This window comes from Clinocottus analis, unplaced genomic scaffold (genome assembly GCF_023055335.1).
Source record: "Clinocottus analis isolate CAN_PGR_092001 unplaced genomic scaffold, fCliAna1.0.p SCAF_14, whole genome shotgun sequence".
Classification (NCBI taxonomy): Eukaryota; Metazoa; Chordata; class Actinopteri; order Perciformes; family Cottidae; genus Clinocottus; species Clinocottus analis.
The window spans coordinates 1,765,866-1,790,037 of record NW_027175865.1 but is presented as its reverse complement, the minus strand read 5'-3'; the positions used below and the strand labels follow the sequence as shown (position 1 = coordinate 1,790,037).

At 49.0% G+C, this 24,172-nt stretch overlaps 1 protein-coding gene across 3 annotated transcripts in view; it reads right to left on the bottom strand.

Moving 5' to 3' along the window:
- Positions 1–241: 241 nt before the first annotated feature.
- Positions 242–24,172, bottom strand: part of pou2f2a (POU class 2 homeobox 2a) — a 66,048-nt gene continuing 42,117 nt past the window's right edge. The window contains exons 2-16 of one of the 3 annotated variants that reach the window (XM_068576215.1): positions 13,499–13,564; positions 13,153–13,181; positions 12,836–12,892; positions 10,540–10,737; positions 9,698–10,006; positions 9,488–9,602; positions 9,190–9,281; positions 7,438–7,683; positions 7,196–7,337; positions 6,482–6,630; positions 5,185–5,382; positions 5,012–5,060; positions 4,285–4,426; positions 3,586–3,659; positions 242–1,927 (exon numbers count right to left, since the gene is read on the bottom strand). In XM_068576215.1, coding sequence (XP_068432316.1) covers positions 1,539–1,927; positions 3,586–3,659; positions 4,285–4,426; positions 5,012–5,060; positions 5,185–5,382; positions 6,482–6,630; positions 7,196–7,337; positions 7,438–7,683; positions 9,190–9,281; positions 9,488–9,602; positions 9,698–10,006; positions 10,540–10,737; positions 12,836–12,892; positions 13,153–13,181; positions 13,499–13,564 — 2,255 coding nt within the window. In that variant the 3' untranslated portion in view covers positions 242–1,538. The remainder of the gene's footprint in view (positions 1,928–3,585; positions 3,660–4,284; positions 4,427–5,011; positions 5,061–5,184; positions 5,383–6,481; positions 6,631–7,195; positions 7,338–7,437; positions 7,684–9,189; positions 9,282–9,487; positions 9,603–9,697; positions 10,007–10,539; positions 10,738–12,835; positions 12,893–13,152; positions 13,182–13,498; positions 13,565–24,172) is intronic. The other 2 variants (XM_068576216.1, XM_068576217.1) reach the window with 2 other exon arrangements.

Here is a 24,172-nt window from a genome sequence, read left to right as displayed (position 1 = left end):
TCTGTGGTTTTTTTTTTTGGTTTGGACTCTTTCTTATGCTTGTAGTGTGTGTGTGTGTGTGTGTGTGTGTGTGTGTGTGTTTTCCCTTTGACTCTGCTGAGGTTTGTTTTCTTCCGTGTCTGGACACTCGTCTCGACTCGGGAGCCGGCGCCGCCGGAGGCGATGCTTTGGTATCCGGGAGCGGCGGTCTGGCGGTGGAGGACGACGCGGCGGCGATGGTGCGAGCGCGTTGGAGGAGGGGCGGGAGGGGGGGGGGTCGATGATGAATAAAAAAAAGAGAACAAACATAGCTGAATATAATCCCAAGACCCCCGCCCCCCTCCCTCCCCCGGTGTCCTCTTGGTAGGCAGTAGAAGAAGTGAGCACACTTCAGGTCGAGCAGACGTTGAAGAGAACAATGAGAGTGCTGATCGCGGTGATGAGGATGAAAAACCTGATGGAAACGTTCCGATTTCAACGGAAAATTAAGACGCGAAATGAGATTTTTTTCCAACACGGTTTGTATTCCACTGACGTGCCAGAAGGGTAGGATCACAGGAATGGATACCAGCTCTTGGAAGTTCGTTTTAAACTCCGTACTTGTCGGCGTCTCACCTGGCGCGATTGTAACTCTAGCGGCTAACCCCGCCCGCCTGCCACCGCAGGCCGGATAAAACAAACACAACGTCTGTCCTGATGTAAGTTCATCGCTGTAAAGCTGTGAAGAGAGAGAGAGAGAGGTAGATATCCTGCATGTTGGGGGGGTCAGCTTAAACATTTGGCGATGAATACAAAAAAAATGATAGAAAAATAGATGTTTTTTGTAAAAACTGAAAGTGAAGACTAAAGGAAATCCTGAGTGAAATGCAAAAAAAGATGCTCGGCATGACGTCGAATGAACTGATCAGGATGCAAAAGTCTTTTTGAGCTAAAGCTTTTCTCGTTTGTCGTCTTTTTTTTTGGTTTTCAGTTTTTGGTATTTGGAGATTTTGGTTTTTCATCTTTGTATGTGTGTAAGTTTCTCTTCTAGCATCGTTTCTTTGCACCCCCCTCCTCCTCCTCCTCCTCCTCCGTGACCTTCTGAGCTTGTTAAACAAGTCTTTTTCTTCTTGCCACGCAGTTTCGGCTTCCTCGTCCCCGCCCTCAGCGAGTCCGTGTCTTCCTCCAGCAGATAAAAAAAAGCATGCTGTTGCGCAAAATTAAAAACAAACACTTGTCAGTGCCACCTCTCCAGCTGTGGATCATTATTTGGTTTCAAAACCCCTCCGCCCTCTCCGCTCTGCAGTTCTTCCTCTCCATCCTCCCTCTCCTCCTGCTTCTTCCCGTCATCCGTCCGGGTATATTTTTGGCTTCAGGAGACTTCGGCGGGGTCGCAGGAGGAAGAGAGAGAGACGGCGTCTGAGGCGGATCGGACGGAGAGATGGCTTTGGTTGAAAGGCGAGGTTGTACATTTTAAGATTTCTTCTTTTTTTTTTTTTTAAAGCTCCTTTAACTCTTTCCTCTTCTTCCTCTTCGTCCTCCTCGTCCAACCGCTGATCCGTTCGGCCGTCAGTCGGGGGTCACTCGGCCATGGCCCCTCCCATGGGCGGAGGCGAGGCTTCGCTGAAGGAGCAGAAAGAGGCGGGGCTTGAGCAAGGGGACACGGACTCCTCGGGGCACGAGGACGGGCTCATGAGCTCGCCGGCGCCCGCCGACGGCGGCGGCGGCGGCGATTGGCAAAAGGAGAGCCTCGGGCCGCACCCACCGACACCGCCAATTAGTCCCATGGCCGGCGTGGCGGGCGTCGCCATGGAGCTGGTCGCCATCGGGAGGAGGGCGGGGCGGTTGAGGAAGAGGGACGGGCGGAGGGAGTGCGACACGGCGGCACACCCGGGCCCACCGAGGAGCATGTGAGCCGCTCCGCCCTCGAGGCCGGAGATGGGCAGCTGGCCGCTGCTGGCTGCCAGGGCTGGTCCGAGGGTGGAGGAGGAGGAGGAGGAGGAGGAGGAGAGGAAGAGGAGGGCGGGGACAGGGATGGGAGGAGGAGCAAGAAGATGGACAGGGAGGTGAGACCGGAGCGGGGATAAAGGGGGGAAGAGATGAAGCAAATGAGGTGCAAGAAAGTCGAGATGAAGCGAGAAAAAAAGACGAAAAAGAAAGCGAGGAACACGAAGTGAGAGAAGAGAAATGCACAGAAAGAAAGACAAAGAACAGAAGAGGAGGTGAAGAGAAGGATAGCAGAGGAGGAAGGAAAGGAGACAAGAAGAGGAGTCAGTGAACGCATCAGGAACATCAGGACTAAATGACTGACAGGTGGCATCAAAGGTCAAAGGGTCAGTTCACCAAACTCAAGAGGAAGAGCTTAAAACTCAAACTGTCATGGCGGAGAGGCCGAGACGTTTTCTCCAAGTTGAGTGAACTGATCCTTTACAGGTGAGTCTGAGGTGATGATACGATACGAGACCATGATGATGATGATGATGATGACGACTGCATGCACACACTCTCCCACGTGGCGATGAGATGGATGCAGCCGGACGCCGGTGAACTTGAATTTGTGCGCAGCCATTTTTTTACAGATGTGTATATTTACATATGTAGTGTTTGTTTTAAATGCTTCCTCTCATCAGTGAAACACACTGAATGAACGCCAGCCTTTCATATTAGATATTAAATAATAAAAGTGGGCTAAAATGATCAGAACAATACGGACCTTCAGGCTCAAACAGAAGCTGTTCTGCTTGTATATTTGGTCCGTCAGTCGGAGCGCGGCTGTAACTTTTGATGGTGTAATAGTCGACTCTTTTATCCCTCACAGCGCCACGAGTGTGGACATTCTTGGCGTGTGTGTGTGTGTGTGTGTGTGTGTGTGTGGGGCCCCGAGCGGGGGGATTCAAAGCAAGAAAAACCTTTTTTTTCTCTCCAACAACTTAATTTCAACCCCCTGAAACTCCCCTTTCTTCTCTCCTCGGCCTGTAACTCCATCAGAGAGCGGCGGTGCCAGAGCTGCAGTTTCGGTAACGCGCTGTGTCCTTCTCATCAGCTCGCGGCCCGGAGGACGGCGGGCTCTGAACCCGGCGGGAGGAAAGAGGGGAGGAAGAGGTCTGAATGGGCGCTATAGGGAGATGGATCACACGAGGGATTCAAAGCCCAGCTCGACGGACCTTATTTGTGATGCTTGATTGATTTGGCCGCCTTTAAAAAAGGGTGAATTTGGAGAGGAGACTGTGTTATGTAGCCGACAGGCTGCTGAGGGAGGAGGAGGGATTGTGTCTGTTCAACTGTTTACTGTAAGCTGATCGGCCTCCTAAGCCCCGCCACCAGGGGCTCTTGTCACTTTGTGGTAATGGCGATGCTATTGTGTGAGAATCAAATTGAATCTTTCACTATGCTGAGCGAGGAGGAGGAAGAGGAGGAGGAGGAAGAGGAGGAGGAGGAGCGTGCGGCTGTCGGCTAAGGTCGTCTGAGGCTGCGAGGAAATTCATTTTGAGCAGAATGGATGAGGGGTGAAATGGGAAGACGTCTTTAGAAATGGAGACTCGATGGACTGGAGGGACACACACACATGCACACATGCACACACACATGCACAGACACACACACATGCACACACTCATGCACACACACCTTGCATGGTAGCCAGGGGGTTGCTGCCAATGAGGGCCTGGTTCATCCCTGTGCTTACTCCCATCATTGTGTTCCTGAAAGGTGGATGGACCGCGAAATCACGCACACGCACACGCACACACACACGCACACGCACACGCACGCACAAATCCACACATGTAGAGAAAGAGTCGACGGGTTAACGTACTTTACGGCTTCGAACTCGGATCGTGTTTCCACTGAGGCAGCAGCGGCGGCCGAAGTTTTCTATCCGTGTCAGAACCGCATGCCGTAGCTTGCACACGTGTGTGTGTGTGTGTGTGTGAGTGTGTGCGTCTAGACATGCAGAATTGCAGTAGAACCGGCTTTGCAGCCGTGACAGTCTGAATGTCACAGATTCTTTTGTCGCTCGCAGCTACGTATCAGGCGATGTCGAGTTGTTTACATTACAGTAAAAAGGCAGAAGATTAAAACAAAACTAATATATATATATATATATATATATATATATATATATATATATATATATATATATATATAATATAAATAAAAAGGCAGAAGAGCGATTGATTGTTTAACTTTTGCTCCAATGATTTAAGGTTTCAACGGTTGAAGCCGAGATGCTAAATATTGAAAGTAAAGTGCTTTAAAATAAAAATGCATTATTATTATTCGTGCATTGTTTATGGATTGCACTGACTGCAGATGATCGGCACTCACCCGGTGTTCAGCCCGTGGGCCCCGAGGCTGGGAGGGGCGGGGCTAGCTGTGCTGTGAGGGGGCGGGGTCACAGAAGAAGAGGTGGAGCCCACCCCGGCGGAGCTGACGGGGGTCATGGGGCAGGATGCTGAGGAGCTGGCGGCTGGAAGAAGAAGAAGGAGAAGAAGGAGAAGAAGGAGAAGAAGAAGAAGAAGGAGAAGGAGAAGAAGAAGAAGAAGAAGAAGAAGAAGAAGAAGAAGAAGAAGAAGAAGGAGAAGGAGAAGAAGAAGAAGAAGAAGAAGAAGAAGGAGAAGAAGAAGAAGAAGAAGAAGAGGGGGGTTTGAGTGACAGCGTCGTTACTGAACAAACACGTCGGTTTAGGATCTCGGCGGTTCTCCATCAGCTGTCAGGATCCTCGGGCGTCTTCTTCACCTCCGTTCACTCCGTTCCCGGAGAGCGAGCGCCGGCTGCGTCCGTTACCTGTCGGGCCATCTGTCATACCTGTGAAGCCCCGGGACGGCTCGCACTGTGCAGCCCGAGGTCTATAAATCACAGGGCGCGTCGTGACTCGCGCAGGTAAACAACTCGAGATGGGACTCGCGCCTCCGACAACATGTTTTCTATTTCAAACCATTTTCCTTCAAAGTGATGATTCTTCAGTGTTTTTCATCAGGCTCCGAAAACACAGAAACATCGACTTCTTTCAAAAACCACCTTTTCATAATGAAGTGATCACAGCTGAGCTCACCTGTTGTGCTGAGACAGGTGGTGACCTGGGTCAGGCCGTGACTCGATATCTGGAAAAAGAGAGAGAGAGAGAAATCAGGAGATGCTTCCACATCCATCTCTGAGGCGAAATATCCGGCAGCGCCACAAAAACACACATGAAAAAGCAGAACCTCAGGAGTCGGTGGACTGTACCATGTGCGCGCTGTAGCAGGGGGCTTTGTGTGTCAGGCCGGGCGAGGTCTGGGCGGGCAGGGGCGGCGTGGTGCTGCTGGACGGGTTGATGCGTTTCTCCTTCTGCCTGCGGTTGCAGAACCAGACGCGGATCACCTCCTTCTCCATGTTGAGCTGGTCCGCCATGAGCAGGATCTCCTCCGAGGTCGGCTTCGGGGTCTGAGGAGGGAGAGAAGCGTCGGATGAGCGGAGGCTGAAACCCACCAGGGCTTCGGCTTGTTGTACACTTTAAACCTGGGGGATCTGTCTTCATGCGTTATGGTGGAATAATGAACAAAGACACAGCTGTTGCTTCCAAATCATTCGGATTGTGTGTCTCATGCAAAGTGTTTTATTATCAAAGTTCACGAGCCAATAAAACCTCGATGTTTCTCAAAGCTCTTGTGGATTCTTGCTCGAAAAGTGGAGTTTGTTTTCATTATTTACGTCACTTTACCTTCACCTGTCACTCTCACACAATCTAGAAGTTCATTCAGTGCACTTTACTTTACTTATTATTATTATTATTATTATTATTGTTCGTTTTTTACTGTTGCATCTTTACTTATTTACTTACTTGTTTTTTATCAAAATTTTTATACTTTCATTTTGTATTTTTGTATTATCTGTATATATATATATAAAAATACAATAAATTAAATAAATTAAAATATATATATATATTTTTTCTTTTCTTTTATATATATATATATATATATATATATATATATATATATATATATATATATATAAATACAATAAATAAAATAAATTTAAAAAAATATATATATTTTTTTCTTTTCTTTTTATTTCTTATATATATATATATATATGTATATATATATATATTAAACATTTAAATAAAAAAAAAAAATAATAATAATAAAACAATAATAAAAAAATTAAATTAAAATTAAAAAAAAATATATATATTTTTTTTTTTTAATTTAATTTTTTTATTTATAGTTAAATGTTTATTGTTCTTGCTGTTGTTGTTAAATGTTGAATTCCTTGTTTGTGTGTTTGTGCAAACTTAATTGCCAATAAAAGGTTCTGATTCTGATTATGACATTTATTATTTCTCTAAAATGAAAGCTGAGACTCTTAAATCTTCCACCTGCACTATTGTACACAACTGATTCATCTACAGCGAACACCTTTTCAGATATCAGTTAAAAAAAAACCTAATGAATGCATTAAGGTGTGTTTGTGGATCCGCCTCTCGCTCCTTATGTTCTCCTACATGTTCTCCTCCATGTTCTCCTCCATGTTCTCCTACCATGTGGAAGTTGCGCTCTAAGGCCACTCGCACGTTGGTCTCGATGCTGGTGCGTTTCTTCCTGCGCCGGCCGGAGAGACCCTCGATGCCCAGCATGGGGGAGGAGAGGGAGGACGGGCTGGGCAGCATGCTGTCCACCGCCATGATTTCTGCCAGAGGGAACAGGAGAAGGTTTGTGTTTGCAGTGAAGCAAGCGTCACGGTGAGTCTTTGAGCTCGTGACTCACATGGTGAAGAGAATAAAATGAGACTTTTGACCTACAGGGCCGTTGCTGACGTACATGCATTTTAGCTGAGTGTTCTGTGTGAGCTAAACAGATAGATAGATAATTACTTTATTGATCCCTGAAGGGAAATTCAGGGTCCAAATAGCTCAAGACAACACACAACATAATATAGACATACACACACTATTAAAAAGGATTGTCCAAAAAATAAAAACACATCATTTGAAGTTGCTAAACGGATTCTACCTAAGGGTCTGTGTCATATTATCAAATTAAATAACTATTTAGACAAACATAATACTAATAAAATGAGTATATTTGCTGACACGGCGACTTCATAATCTCAGGATATTTCATGTCTTTTGAAGTTTTGGGTTATTCTCTCATCTCAGAGAATAAGCAAGAGTTTTTTCTAACTTTAATCTTGGAAATGAGTCATGCAAAACGCTAAGCCGCTGGCGGCGTTGGACGCGTTCTGCGAGGTTTACCTGCGTCTCCGAGCCACTTCTCCAGCAGCGGCTTCAGCTTGCACATGTTCTTGAAGCTCAGGTTGAGCGCTTCGAACCGGGAGATGGTGGTCTGGCTGAAGTCGTTGCCGTACAGTTTGCCCATCGCCACGCCCACGTCCCCCTGGGCCGAGACGGACAAAGGAAAAAAGCAAGGGAAGTCAGAACCGGCGCTCAGGCTCCTCCCCCCTCCTCGTCCCCCTCGTTGAAGGTGCTTAGCTCACCTGCGTGAATCCCAGCTTGATGCGTCGCTGTTTGAAGGTGCGGGCGAACTGCTCCAGCTCCTCCAGGTCGCTGGGCTCCTCCCCCATGTGACCCCCGTGACCTCCGGGCGTCAGCGAGGAGCCGACGGCGCTGCTGGACGCCGATGGCGCCCCGACGGACGTCACGACGCCGCCGCCGCCGCTGCTGCCGGTGGCGACGAGGGAACCGCTGCCGCTTCCTCCGATCACGTCGCCGCTCTTCTCCCTCTGCAGCGTCGGGACGACAGGAATGTTAATACAGGTTTTATTTTTTAATACTGCAACAACTATACGGAGCTGTCCAGGCTTTGAGAAACATGACATGTATTTTTCACTTCCATAAAAAAAACAATAATTTGGCCTTGATGCATCCATAAATCATAGAGCGTTGACAGGAATGATGTAAGCAAAATAAAGAATAACGTAACAGGAGAAACTCGCAGTGGAGCGAATATCCGGATATCGAGTTTAACCCTCGACCCGCCGCTACAGGTCAGCTGGAGCAGGAGGAAGGGATTTGACCCAGCATGCTTTGGGGTCGGGAGGGGTCGACTAATTGAGCGTGACACCGTTGCGTGATGTCAGCCGCCGCACGCCTGGTCTACATCCGGCGTCTCCGTGCATGAAAGGAGGCGGGGCGAGGCGGCGTGGAGGCGTGGTCGACACCCGAGATGTCAGACTGGGTTTTGTTTTACGGAGAGAAGATCTTCCAGAGACACAACGATGAGGACGGCTCTGCTTTCTGCAGCAAATGAAAACTGATCGCAGAGAATGTGAGTCAACGAGTCTCACTTCTGGAGCTTCCATAAAGGCCTTTTTCTTACTTCTCTCTCTCTCTCTCTCTCTCTCTCTCTCTCTCTCTCTCTGTCTCTCTCTCTCTCTTTCTCTCTCTCTCCCTCTCTCTCTCTCCCTCTCTCTCTCTCTGTCTTTCTCTCTCTCTCCCTCTCTCTCTCTCTCTCTCTCTCTCTCTCTCTCTCTCTTCCTGTGTCTCTTTCTGTTTCCCTCTCTCACTCTTTCTCTCTCTCCCCCACGCTTTGTCTCCCCCTCCCCTCTCTCTCTCTCTCTCTCTCTCTCTCTCTCTCTCTCCCTGTCTCTCTCTCTCCCCCTCCCCTCTCTGTCTTTCTCTCTCTCTCTCTCTCTCTCTCTCTCTCTCTCTCTCTCTCTCCCCCTCTCTCTCTCCCTTTCTCTCTCTCTCTCCCCCTCCCCTCTCTGTCTCTCTCTCTCTCTCTCTCTCTCTCTTTCTCTCTCTCTCTCTCCCCCTTCCCTCTCTCTCTCTCTCTCTCTCTCTCTCTCTCCCCCTTTCTCTCTCTCTCTCCCCCTTCCCCCTTCCCTCTCTCTCTCCCCCTCTCTCTCTCCCTTTCTCTCTCTCTCTCTCTCTCTCTCTCTCTCTCCCCCTTCTCTCTCTCTCTCCCTCCCCCCTCCCTCCCTCTCTCCCTCCCTTTCTCTCTCTCATCCTTCATGGCGGGTCCACAAATTACCGTTTTCTCTTTAAAAAGAAAACCGAGGTTCTGCTTTTAAACACGAACAAACAAAAGAAACAAAAATAAAGGACACAACAATCCAACGACTCATTCGTTCATCGTGCTGAAGTAGCGATGATGATGATGATGATGATGATGATTATGCACATGCAGGATATCGCCACTAAACTATGCGTCTGACACGTAAACTAAAAGAAGACTGTCTTCCGTCTCCCTCGGGTCGATCTGCAGTTGCTGCTCAGTGGTTTCCTACCTGTGCCTGCAGTCCCAGACGAGGAGGACTCGTCAGGAGCCCCGCTGGGCTCTGCTGAGGTAGCTGGATCAGATTTGATGTCGAGAGCAAACCTGCGACAGGAAGAGCAACCCATCACCGAACTGGACAATCCACCAAGTTCACGATTAGAGCAACCAGGCGAGGAACAAATCCCGCGAATGAAGAGCGCGTTACTAAAACATTTATCGGAATCTCGGTGGTTTCTGTGTTTTCTTCGCTCTTTTCTGTTTTGCAGGCTCAAAAGTGTGTATTCAACACACCAGCGCAGTGACCTCACCCTGGTGCGACTGCTGCGCCTGCGAGGGCTGAGACAGGAGGAACTGGGCCGGGGACTGCAGGGGATGACCCGGCATCAGAACCAGCTGCTGCAGCTGCAACAGCTGCTGGATGTCCTGCAACGACAGACGCGCACGTGTTTGCATCCACGGCGCAGAGAAAAAACAAAGAAGGTGCACACTGTTCAGGAGAGCGCTGGAGGTGTTCGTACCTGCGCCGTGAGCTGGATTGGCTGCGACAGGGCCAGCTGCGGTGGAGGCGGGACTTGGACAGTTTGTTCCTGTTTCATTTGCTGTTGCTGCTGTTGCTGCTGCTGCTGCTGCTGCTGGGATTGCGACTGGTTCTGCTGCTGCTGCTGGGCGGCTTGTTGCTGGGCGGCTTGTTGCTGGGCGGCGGCGTGGGCGGCGTGGGCCGCGTGGGCGGCGTGGGCGGCGTTGGACTGCTGAACGGCGGCCGCCAGGAGCTGAGCCTGGGCCTGTTGGAGGAGCAGCTGCTGCTGGGCCGGGAGGAGAGCAGCAAGCTGTGGTGGTGGAGGGAGGGGAGGGGAGGAGGGTGAGGAGCAAGGGCGATGAAGAGGAGGGGTGATGGCGTTTAGAATGAAGACGTTGGGATGCAGGTAGGGGACGTGAAGGACGAGAGAGCGGCGAAGGAAGGAGGAAGTGGGTCGGGACGTGGGTGGAGACGTGAAGGAGAGTCAGCAGGGAGAACAAAGAGCATTCCAGAAAGAGAGGCGTGAGGGAGTCTGTTAGCGAAGAGTAAAAGCATGCCGGCAAGCGAGAAAAGCCAAACCACTTAATGTACAGAACATTACAGGTATTTCTCCGCCTACTACACCGGGTTTTTATGGGCTTCACACCGGAGAAAGTAACACAAAGCAAAGACTTTTCTTTAAGTTCGCGGTGAAAGAAAGTGACTGAAAGGATCCGTTCGGTTTGTGTGGACGACGCCACATGTACTGAATCAGTTTGCAGGAGAAACGCGGGCAACTATTCTCCACGCGGTTGTCGCAATATAGAAAAGAAGAAGAAGAAAAAACTGTGTGTGTCGACTCACCCCAGCTAGCTGACTGCCAGCTAGCATCAGCTGTGTGTGGTGGTGTTGCTGTTGCTGCTGCTGCTGCTGTTGCTGCTGCTGTTGCTGTTGTTGCTGCTGTTGCTGTTGTTGCTGTTGTTGCAGTTGCTGCTGTTGCTGGGATGGAGCAGCAGGAGGGAGGGTGGCGTGGGTCACCTCAGAGCTCTCCTCGCTCTTTCCCTAAAGAAGATCACAGAGGAACACGAAAGGTTTTCTCCGTTCATTGTAAACTCAAAATGATGCAGAACCTGCACGAAAATCCAAAGTGAAGTGGAAGAGATGTAAACTGTTTCTTGTTTTTTTTTAGGAAAATCGAATAATTAAGTGCACGAATCCTGCAAATCTGATGGTAAACCGAGTCTTCTTCTAAAATAAGACGCTGGTTTGACGCCCGCTCCTGGTGCTCTGCTGTAGTTCTGACTCTGTGCACGAGCACAGAAACCAGACCTCATGAAGATGAAACCAGTTTGGCTCCCGCTCTCAGAAACGACCCATCAAACCGGGGAACAGGTTCCTCAGAATGTGAAAGGCGTTCCCGGCGTTGTGCAAGTGAAGAGACACAAGAAGAAGAAGAAAAAAAACACACAATAATTCATCGTTTGACCTCCGCCTATTGCGTCTCTCTCTCTCTCTCTCTGCTGATTCACGGGGTTCAAGTGTTCGTCCCGTCCGGAGTGTCGACTCAATCCTCCTCGTTCTCCCGAGGTGTCAGGAACGCCGCCGACCTCCGACCTCCGGCTGTCGCTTACCCATCCATCACCTGCCGCGCCGCGCTGCAGCTTTTACCTGTCCATCACTCACTGCCACCTCGCTCACACCTGCAGGGCTTCACACACTTCAGACCGTTCTGCTGCTGCAGTCTCCAATAGTTCTGCTTATGTTCACATTCTCTTTAAACTACAAGCTCAGTCAATACGCCGTCTTTAAATATCGAACGCACGCTCGCTATTCAGACATAACGTCAGCTGGCCGACGTACATGAAGGGAGAGAAGGAACCGGGGGAGAAAACCAAGAGAGGTTCGCGCCACTCCGACATGTTTAGTCAACAGCTGCTGAAAATAAAAATCCTCCTGTGACAATTACTGTCGTTACACACGACACGATCCTCTCCAAAACCTGCGAGAAAGGAGATTTTAATTTGATCCCCTCTCTCTCTCTCTCTCTCTCTCTCTCTCTCTCTCTCTCTCTCTTTCTCTCTCTCTCTCTCTCTCTCTCTCTCTCTCTCTCTCTCTCTTCTTCTCAGTAAAGACAGCTGGAGACAAAAGTTTGTATTGTTAGCGCTGCCGACGAGAATGTCACCTCGGGCACCAAAGTCATTAAACACACCGCAGATGCCTTCATGGCCGCCACGCGACTACTCACACCCACACACACACACACACACACACACACACACACACACACACACACACACACACACCCCAGGCGGAAACCTCCGATCCTGAAAAGGGAAGCCAAGGCAGAAGCGTCTTAAAGCTGCATTCTCTCTCCTGACCACCAGGGGGCGACTCCTCTGGTTGTATAGAAGTCTATGCTTCATATGTTAAAGCTGCATTCTCTCTCCTGACCACCAGGGGGCGACTCCTCTGGTTGTATAGAAGTCTATGCTTCATGTGTTAAAGCTGCATTCTCTCTCCTGACCACCAGGGGGCGACTCCTCTGGTTGTATAGAAGTCTATGCTTCATGTGTTAAAGCTGCATTCTCTTTCCTGACCACCAGGGGCGACTCCTCTGGTTGTATAGAAGTCTATGCTTCATGTGTTAAAGCTGCATTCTCTTTCCTGACCACCAGGGGCGACTCCTCTGGTTGTATAGAAGTCTATGCTTCATGTGTTAAAGCTGCATTCTCTCTCCTGACCACCAGGAGGCGACTCCTCTGGTTGTATAGAAGTCTATATAAGTGACTCTACTTCTCTCTTGATGTTTTCCCTCAGTAAACATTGTAAACATGAGTTTATGTCTCAATCTCTAGTTTCAAGTCTTCTTCTATACAACGTTTAGAGTCAAACAGACCGTAAAGCAGGTGATGCTTTAGGGGCGGGGCTACAATATGATTGACAGGTCACTACTGCTACTAGAGCCATCTGTATTTCACTTCCTGTGCAGTCCAAATGGTCACATGAAGCCCTTCTGCTCCCTCCTCTCTCGTCACTTCTGGTTTCAAAGCAACAAGTTGGTCGACAACCAACAACCAAGATGGCGACGGGCAAAACACACACACACACACAAACACACACACACACACACACACACACACACACACAGAATCTGGCTCACCTTGCTGCCAGTCGGTGTGGGCGAGACGCTGAAGGGGCTTGTTTTCATCGGCTGGACCTGCCACACACACACACACACACACACACACACACACACACACACACACAAAACGAGTATTACAAATACAATCACGCACGTTCACAACGTCAGCATCACCAGGTGAAGCCCCGCCCCTTTAATCTGGGTCAGGGAGCTCCCCGAGTTACTCTCACAAAAAGTTGACAAAACTATATATATATATATATATATATATATATATATATATATATATATAAAACATGTAAATTACGTCGTAAGAATAAGAGAAAGCAACCAACCTGGTCATCAGGGCTGTTTCTGTTAGAGTCTGAAACACACAGGGATCGTTTATTAGATAGTGTGTGTGTGTGTGTGTGTCTGTGTGTGTGTGTGTGTGTGTTCACTGGGTCGTACAAATTGCTCCCGACTTTAGAAACATTCACTTAAAAACACAAGAGGAAACTAATCAGGTTAATTCACGTTTATCACATAATTGAAATATGATGACTGGTCATTATTATTTATCTACATCAGTAAATATATATATACTATATATATATATATATATATATATATATATATATATATATATATACATATATTGTGCGCGTGTGTGTTTGTGTGTGTGTGTGTGTGTTTGTGTACCTGAACTGTCCCCCAGATACTCCGCCCCAGGCTTCTCATCCTCTGCTGCTTTAGACATCCTGATATCTGCAAAAACACACACACACACACTGGATTAGATATATGGAACACACACACACACACACTGAAGAACACAGAGACTACCGTCTAGCACACACACACACACACACACACACACACACAGGTTTGTAAGACGCTGCTGCTGCGTGGTGAAGAACACAGAGAGGGTTGCCGGTTCAAATTCCTAGATGATGGCGAAAAACATACTCTTTGTGACGACCGTCTCTCAAACACACACACACACACACACACACACACACACACACACGCAGGCCGTTTCTCTGCATGTCTGCAGTGGAAGTGATGATGAATGTTGAATAAAATGCAAAAAAAATAAAAAATTGCCAAAACAACCAAACAAAATATCAGTAAACTTCTTAAAGATCTTTGGTTCCCTTCGAGTATATTTTCAATGAGAATATACAGACTGGATGGGGTTTTATCATTTTAATCAAATTGTATGCACACACACACACACACACACACACACACACACACACACACACACACACACACACACACACACACACACACAGTGTTTCTGCTACTTCTTCTCTTTCTCCATTCAGATCCACAAACAGCCGCCGCTCTGCGTCCTCGGGGGTCAAAGAGGTCGCGCGAGGCTCAGCGCCGTCGGGAATTCAAAGCGAGAAGCGAGCGAGGTCGACCCGAGAGCGCGACAAACGCTGCTCAGAGTAGCGGTTGTCGAGCGGCGGGGCGGCGGTTTGGCTTTTGTCCCGCGCCGACCTCGCCGCTCCAGGTTCTGGCGATGAAACCCTTTGAGAGCTCGGATGTGTGAAAGTTACACAAAAAAAAAAACTTAAACACCCAAAGACGCTCTGCTGAGGTCCTGAAGAGTTCACGTTTGGAAGACGCCGCAGACATTTCGTCCGACTTTGCGTTTCTCAATGCGAACAATCCGAGAGAGAAAACCCCGCCGCTCAGCGGAAAAATAAAACCTGACACGACCGACAAAACGGTCGCCGCCGCCCTCTAATTTAGCTCTTTGAGTGGAGGCTTTATCGACCCGTCCTCGAGGAGCGCCTTCGCCGCCGCACCGCGTTGCCTTCTGGGAAAACCGCAGCGGTAATTGGCGGGAAGGCGCAGCGCCGATGAGGAAGTTGCTGAGCCGAGCGCCGGACATTACTCAGCACTGACCGCCGCCGCCGCCATGTTGGAACCAACCGCTTCAACTTCTGCCTGCGCTGCAAAAATTTAAATCTAAGTAAGATGAAATATCTTAAATCAAGACATTACACGCTTGTTTTTTGATTGACAAGATATTTCTTATCAGGCGGTTTTTATTTTAGAGCATTTCACTTGTTTCAAGAAGTCTTGGCAAGTCAAATTTTCCTGTTCTGTTGGCAGATAATTTGTCTTATTTCAAGTAATATCTCCCTCATTTTATTACTTTTTTCTCTTGTTTTTGGAAGCTGAATTTTTGCAGTGTGTCTGCAGCTTTTTCAGCACTTTCACTCAAAGAAATTCATAAAAAATTACAATCTTGTCTGTCGGATTTAGCAGGAGGTTCATGCGCCTGACAGGAGGCCGAGGAAACACTTAAAGCACAGCTGATAAAACCAGAGCTACCATCCTCTCACCCTCCTCTTCCTCGCTATAATTACACCTTCAGCTTCACTGCCTCCTCCATACCCGATGGAGCACACACACACACTTTGTGTACGATAAATTACATGTGAGGCAAGGAAATAATAAATACTTGAAAACAGAAGAAGAAGAAGAAGAAGAAGAAGAGGAGGAATAATTGGAAATGATTTGTAAGCCCGGTGTGTGTGTGTGTGTGTGTGTGTGTTAATCTTATCATCAGGGTCAAAGACAAGTTCAAGGTGTGCTGAGGGGAGGAGGAAAATGGAGGATGGACGGGTATGAAGGCGAAAGAGAGACAAAGAGGAAGATGAGATTAAAAAAGACAACAGTCGAAGAAGAGGAGGAAGATAAAACAATATTTGCGCACAAACTCCTTCCTGCTTCTCTTTTTCAGTTCGTCCACTTCATTTGTTCTTCTCTGTGTTATAAATCAACCTACGTGGTCATTTCTCCACAATATTAGCCATTAAAAAAGGGTTTCGCTGCTTTGTGTCTTTCATGTGATCAATAAACTTATTGGAAAGGTCTGTGAGTCTTAAGCTCTTCGGTTAAAATGCAGTTCAGGAAGTAAAAAGGGAAAAGCTTGTTTCTTAAGGACTGAGGGAACCCTCAGGTCGTGGAGTCGCTGCAGTTACATAAATTAACCAGATGGTGGCAGCACTCGCCTGGAAATACTGAGGAACTTTACGTGTGTGTGTGTGTGTGTGTGTGTGTGTGTGTGTGTGTGTGTGTGTGTGTGTGTGTGCACCTGTTAGTATTGGCAGGACCATCAGCAATGCACGTGTAACTGTTACAAAAAATACCCGCTGCACAAACGGAAGCTTTGCACTATTTAAAAACACAATTTCACTAAAAAAGGAAACGTTGGATCTGTTTTATTTACACGAGGGGTTAAATGTAAGACACTCCACACACACACACACACACACACACACACACACACACACACACACACACACACACACACACACACACACACACACACACACACACACGTAATTTCCCCCGGCTTTTTTTTATCCTCTCAGCATATGAAGGTTGGGGGGAAGTCCCATGAAATAATTGTATCATCCCCTCTCCATGTCTTCCTGCCATAACGCCTCAACTGCCCCTAACCCCTCTGGCCATGGGGCTTTCAACCCCCCCGCCCCCCTCCACACACACACACACACACACACACACACACACACACACGCCAAAATCAAACTCTTTTTTTCTTTCCTCTCACGCAGCTGCAAAAGTGTGTCGTCTGATTTTCCTAATCTCTACGTTTTGGGATTTCAGTGTCATATTTCCCCCCTCCGAGCTACAGTGACCAACGCAGTGCTCCACCCTCGGGTGGGGGTGTGTGTGTGGGGGGGTTTGACAGCAGCCGCTTGGACGGAGACCCCCCCACCTCCGCCCCTCCACCTCCACTACTCTGCTCATCCTATCAGTGCTAATAGCACAGAGAGAGAGAGCAGATGATGTATCTGCCTTCTGCGGTTGACATGGCGAGTGTGTGTGTGTGTGTGTGTGTGTGTTAGAGGGGGGTGCAGGGTCACTGTCAGGGAATTAGAAAAGGGGGAATAAGAGGGAGAGAGAGAGGGGGTAGGATGGCTGGAGGGGTCCCAAACTTCCCCCCTTCATGGCTGCCCACCCACCCCGCCTCGGTCACGCCTGTCAGGGGCCGCTGACAGACGGCGCGTGGGTTTCTGTGTGTGTGTGTGTGTGTGTGTGTGAGGGGAAGGAGTGTGGGAGGGGGTGTGTGTGCTGTTTGGCGTGTGGAGGTCAGAGGTCAGACACATGGTCTCGACCACCTCGCGCCTCGCATTGACACACACACACACACACACAAGCTGCCTGCCTTACCCACCTGTCCCCTGTCATATTCACTACCACACACACACACACACACACACACACACACACACACAAATCTGCAACTGCTGTAATGAGGGGACTTTTCAAAATCAGCTGCAAACTGAATAAAAAGTAAAGCAGAAAGCAGTAAAAGCTTTATTACACTCACGGCTGCGCCATCGATTATTGTCTCGATTTGTCATTTAGAAAATGATAAAAGAAATTAAAGTGAATTATTGCAGCTCTGGTTATGCCAAAGAGGAATAAAAAATGAAAATGTAATGTTCATAAAGCTCCTAATGGTTGTGATTTAAACCACGAAGAAACACAAACAAACTAAAACGACCTTCGGCCCAACAGACGTGGCCGCAGATTTGAGAAAAGTTGAGTAATATCAGCGCAAATAAATACAAATTAAAGAGGGTTATCACTCGCTTTACAGCAGCTTGGTCTCCAGTTCTGAATGATGTAGTTATGAAGTCAGAGGTTACATGAAACGAGGAAACAACCGTTGACTCTAATCGACCAAGAATGAGAAGAAAAAAAAGGCCGCAGAGTAAAAGTTCCACGCCGAGCGAACACGGCGACGAGTCGCGTCCCGATTTTAACGACCTGGACGACGAGGAGCAGCGGCCGAGTTATCTGAACACACACACACACACACACACACACACACACGTCGGGTCGCATTTTAATGAGCAGGCGTCGGGCTGGAGACGAGCGGCGAGCGATGTCATCCATACGCAATCCCTCAGCGGAGGCATTAGACTTACAAATGATGCGTTCATTGTACTTCACAGTCAGCGGCCGACGCCGTTCGCCATTAACAGGCCTCGCGACTCATCACGTACGTGGGCGAGGAGCAGATGTGTTCCACGCCACAGAAGAGATGTCGTGAAGACCGAACATATTCACAAACGCCGTCAGTCTTCAATCTGGATGTGTGCTCCTGGGTTTTCTCCACGAGGTCAGTTAGTTTTTCCGTCTCCAGAGTCTGCAGCCGGCTCCTCTCGCCTTCACCCCCTGCGCTGAAAAATGATGGTCTCCGTGTGCGGCCCCGGGTTTAATGAGTCCTTGCAGCCGATGGAGGGGCCAGACACACACCGCTGGAGTGATCGCGGTCACTTCCCAACACAAAAACCCGGATTACCCCCCCCCCACCCCCCACACACACAACCATCTGTGTGACAACAGGAAGACGCCGCTGAGCTAGTTCACCTTCACTTTCCCTATTAGCCCCTCGCCTCCTTCGTCTCCTTGTCCCTCCTTGATTTATTCGGATTGCTCTTGGACTTCTCTCTATCCCCCCCCCCCCCTCCGCCCACCTTCTTTCCATCCCCACCCTTACTTCCTGCATTGGCAGCCTCTCTTAACGCCTTTCTCGCGTTCCTCCACCTTCGGTACCTCGGGTGGAGACACTTGTTGCGGCTCCTGGTCTCGTGAAAATAACGAGTAGGAGAGAATACAAACGGGAAATATTGTTACGGCGCTTTCAGCGTGCAGCGCCGTCCTGCGTGCAATTTATTACAAAGAGTGTGTGTTGTGCTACAAACTGAAGGACGTCCTCACGTTCGGGTTTGGTCTCGTCTGAAGTCGAGTGAGGAGTTCCTGCCGATAATCAGCTTCCTGTCTCGCTAGCGGGCTAGCGGGCTAACGGGCTCCAGTCTGATGCCGCTGCAGATTTCCCATTACGTCCACCAAAAATAAAAACCCCATGATGTCTGACCAACGTGTCTCCCCCCTCTCCCTCCATGTCTTCATCCCTTCATCCCTCCTCCTCCTCTTCCTCCAGCAGTGGTCAGCTGCAGCGGTCACGGCGCCGCTGGACAGCGCTCTCCGCTAGCACAGGACACACAGACTCGTTGCCAGGCAACAGCAAAGATCACCGTGTGTGTGTGTGTGTGTGTGTGTCCACCATGTACGCACAACTGTGTGTGTGTGTGTGTGTGTGTGTGCTCGTCTGCGGCCGGCTTGTTTGCACGTGTACCTGCGAGAGCGTTAATCATTAAGAAGCGACGCGTCGGGCCGCGCGAGGCCGCTAACGCCTCTGCGCGCTAACGCTAACGCCTCCGCGTCGCGACCAGCGCGTTTTTTCCGTTCAGTCGTACGTCGACCGGGTTTTTTTTTTTTTGGAAAGACGTTTCAGGAGGTCGTCAAGAACGGGTTTCAAATGTTGTAGTTTTATGTCAATAAACGAGGAAAAAAAAACTCTCTTTGGTGTCTTTCCACAGAAACACCAACCACTTCCTGCCTTCAAAAGGCCGATAATATCTTCAGGATCTGTGTGAGCGTGCACACACACACACACACACACACACACACACACACACACACACGTGCACAGAAAACCCCATCATTTCAGCACGCCCACGCCGGCTCCGCTAACGCCGATCCGGACGCAGTCGGCGCTCACAAGTGACTCGTCACGAGGAACGCCGCTGGTGCGAGTCTATGCACGACGGAGTCTCGTGCACACATGCGGCGAGTCAGAGAGTCATTACAGGAGCGTGCACGTGCGCGCGAGCGCCTTCGGGGCGCGGGCGCTTTCTTTTTTTTTTTTTTTTTCCTCCGAATATGTCTCTAGAGTGTTTATTATATCCGATACAGTACCTCTTTCTCGCACCACATATTTCTGCGCCGATCGATTCTTCTGACTCCCGACAAGACAATAATCGCACCTCCCTCCCTCTCTCCTTCCCTCCACCATTATTACTGCCCTCCCCGAGGAGCGCGGCGCGGGGATGGAGGGATGGAAACCGAGAAATGGAAGGAAGGGAGGACGAGGGGGGGAGGAAGAGGAAATGGCCACTGTGTTGTGTTGTGTGATACTTTTTTCTCTTTCCCCCAGAATCCAGAACGTGGAGACGAGGAAGATGAAGACGAGCAGATGCTGAAAATTTAGGGGGATTTTTTAGAGGGGATAATGGTGGAGACAAGAGGGGAGGGGGGGGTTCAAAGAGAGAATACAAGAGGAGGGAAGAGACAGGAAATGGCAGGGGGAGTGATGGGACAGTAGGACGCAGGAGAGGGAGGAAAAACAAATGAGGAGAGAAGATGAAAAAAATGCACTCGCAAATGACAAACAGGCAACAACAACAACAACAACAACAAGGAGGAAAAGTAGGAATCCAGCGATAATGGCTGAAGGTGGGGAAAGAAATAACGAGGTCTGGTGAAAAAGGGAATTTGAGGGTATGAAATCAAACCCCCCACCCAAAATAAAAAAGAAATGCAATGATGGAAAGGAAGAGGAGAGTTAGTGAATGGGGGAGGAAGGAAGGAGGAAGCAAGTGCATGAGCGGAAAAAAAAAAGAGGGACACTAATTTAGAACAATGAGAGAAGTGAAGTGAAATCGAAAAGAATTAAAGTGAAAGAAAAAGGAAGTGAACTGCGGAGAGACGCTGCGTCCTTGCAGGAAATAATAGGAAGTAAAAAATAAAAAAAGATAGTGACAATTGGACTAACAAAGACACACAGCCTCGCCTTGATGGTGTGTGTGTGTGTGTGTGTGTGTGAGCGATTAGACGAGGAGGAAAGCCACCCCCCCCCCCCGTGGTAGATTGTGTGCAACAGAGTCGATGACAAAATGAACAGACAAGACCAAAAGATGAGATGAGATCAGAAGAGAGGAGGAAGAGGAAAAAAAAGATCAGATGGAAAACCCGGAATCAAGAAGAAGAAGAAGAAGAAGAAGAAGAAGAAGAAGAAGAAGAAGAAGAAGAAGAAGAAGAAAGCCTCGTGGATGAAACGTCACAGTGAAAGCGTCTGAAAGAGTATTTAAACTACTCCCTGATGATCAAAAACTGCAGTAATTCTGTGTATTTTTGTCCGTAAACATTTTTGCACCAAAAAAATGTATTAAATCAAATCCCAAAGAAATAATAATCGATACGACGCTTTAAAAAACTGTCTTTCTTTCCTCGGTACTGATTCTTACTTCCAGCTTGACCGCCACGTTCGTTCACCGGCTCTGAAAGGATCTCATAAGTTTCTCCTCCACCCAAAGGAGATCACATTATCCCCCAATTTGGAGTTATGAGCTTGTCATGTGACCGCAGGGATGTTTATGTCCAGACTGTTCGGATTCAGGGGGGGGTGAAAACCCCAGTTGTGTGTTTGTGTGTCTTGTTTTTTGTGACACCGCAGACTCTGATCCAGGATCTGATCCGGCGCCTCGATGCTAAACCGACGGCTGAGCGGCGTGCGGCGCGTCGGGAACCCCGGTGATCTACGGCGCGTGCCGCGAGCCGTTGAGACGGCCGGAGGTTTACAAGGTTTATCGATCGGACCCGACTTAAATTGGCTCCCAATTAAACAGAGCGCTTATTTGACCTCTTTACCCCCTTCCTGTCCTCTCCTTTCCTGTCCTGTTAAATACCCCACCTCCACCTCCACCTCCACCTCCTCCTCGTTCTCCCCCACCTCAGCTCCTCTCCATCGACACATCCATCTCTCGCTCGGCGTAATACCTCCACTCCCTTCCCCCCTCCGTCTACGGCCGTCACCCATTACCACCACCTCCCTCCTCCCTTCCTCCACCTCTCCATCACCACACCAGCGTCTCTCCTCTCACCGTTTCGCCACCGATTCCCCACGTCTGATCTCTCTCTCTCTCTCTCTCCATCCATCCATCCATCAATCTCTCCTTAAATAACAGGGATGAATTATTAAGTGTGTTTATTCAAACGCCATTAATTATATAAAAAGAAAAAGAAAACGGCTTGTCGGGCCCGCTCGCTTTTTAGGCCCCGGTGTCAACCGGGTGGGGAGGGAAGAGGAGGAAGAGGAGGAGGAGGAGGAGCGGTGGAAGGTGAGCTGGATTTGTGGTTGGGTTTGGAGATGGGGGAGAGAGAAATAAGTAAGGGGGGGAGGTGGAAAGGAGAGAGAGAGGAGGGGGGGTGTTAGGAAATTGGTGTGGCTAGCGGAACAGCTCCCCTCCCTCCCTATCGCCCCTTCCCTCCTCCCCCTCCTCCCCCTCCTCCCCCCTTCCCTTCCCCGCTCTGCTTTGTATTCTGCGGAGATGACAGGGGGAAAGCTTTATTGCTCTGAGTTGGTATCGATCGGGGCCCCTCAGAGGGGGGAGCCAGACCCGCGCACACTGGAGGCCCTTTCGCAGAGGCCGCCGACGCTGACGACGCCCCGACACCCCCCCCCGTCCAAACACATACACACACACACACACACACACACACACACACACACAGTCTTCCACCGTTTTTTCCTTTCGTTTCTTAAAAAAAAAAAGAAATTTGCGAGCTCCTCTGTTCTCGCTCACCAGAGAGGTCAAGAGACGAGGACGCCGTGCACGGCGCTCGCACATGTAGCAGGGGAAACGCACACTAAGACACACACACACACACACACACACACACACGCACGCGTTGCCATGACACAATCCGAAGGCTGCGGGGGCTGAGCTGCTGTCCTGACCAGTCGCATCAAAATAAATAAAAAAATCCCTAATCTGGGAGCGTGACCGTCCTCAGTTCCAGCAGCCGGGGATCAGGGCGCTCCGGGCAGATTCAGAATTTAAGGATGAGATGGGATGCAGGTTTCTGAGATCCCCCCAAGGCAGGGAGGGATGGGATGGAGGGATGAGGAGGAGGAGGGGTGGGTGAGTATGATTTCCCAGCATTCCTAGGGGCCGAGGGCCAGTCGAGGAACACGGAGGCGGAAGAATTATTATTTTTCCGGGTCCGAATGAGCTGCAATTCATTTTTTTTTACCCTCTGACACGAAGTAGCACGAAGGACGCATGAAGTGACATTTTTAATTTTTTTTTTCCCTTAAAGATGGAGGGAAACGGTACGGCGGGTGACTCATCTCGCTCGCCAGAGGCCTTGACACCCTGTTGGTGCGATTAAATCACTCGTGATGTTGTTCCTATGAGCATTAATTGGCCTTCTCTGATTGGCTGAGAAGGAGCAACGCTCTCTCTCTCTCTCTCTCTCTCTCTCTCTTTCCGCACACAGACGGCGTGACCGACACGGACGCCGTCGTAACGACAGCGAGAAAAAAAAAAAACAGATCAAATGTTTTCCTTCAAGGCGAGAAAGAGAGAGAGAGAGAGAGAGACTGAATGTGTCACCTCCTGGCCACCGTCGCTGCCATTCCACTTAACAAACTCCATTTTGTTGAGGTTTGGCCGAACGAATCGGCGAGCAAGAGAGACGGAGAGAGAGAGAAAGAGAGAGATGGACGAATCGACGGCTAAAGGGAAGAATGGGTGCTCAAGGCCACCCGGCTCTGACCCCCCCCCCACCCTACACACCTCCTCCTTCAACTCTTTCGCTCCAGAGTGGCTGTTATCTCTCTATTTTTACACTCCTTCCATCAACAGACTGCCCCAGACCCACTTATGTTCACTCACCAAATGACACAAGGACGCACACACACGCACACACACATGCGAGGAAAATAAAAAAAATAATAACACAATTACAGATGTAGACAACGACCGTGGCAAGCCGACTGCGAGTCCTCAGAGCGAGTGTGTCCTTTAATGTGTGTGTGTGTGTGAGTGTGTGTGAGTGCCGCGTAACCTTTTACAGACAAATCTGCTCCTGTTTGACCAGAAGGTTTTGATCAGGAGTGTTTTCTTCTGCTGCGTTTGGGTTCACAGGTGCTTCTCTGACATGTTGTGCCTCACTTTGTTTCCCCTCGTCAAAAGGAAAGCTGGCATTGGGAGGCGGCTCTGAACATTCAAGCCGAGCGGACTCCTTTTGGGGAATAAAACAACACTAAATAACGACGATAGACGCAGCAGCAGGTTTATCAAGGTTCAGCTGATTTATTTACATGAGGGATTTTCTGATTTCCCTCCATCAGATCCTGTTTCTGTGTGTGTGTGTGTGTGTGTGTGTGTGTGTGTTACTGTTTCATAAGCAAAACAAAAAGGCACTTTTTAGATTCCTGCTTTGATGTTTCTCGCAGCACCTGAAAATACAGACCGAATATAATACACTGAAAATAATCACATCAGGTTAACCATTACACACACGCACACACAAACATACACACAATTACAGGCTTCCACAGCAGAGATAATTGTAACAGCAGTAGAGAGACGAGGTGTGTGTGTGTGTGTGTGTGTTTGTGTCATTGTATGGATCAGATCCATAGGGGGTAGACTATACAATAACGACCAATTTAATGGAAAAGTC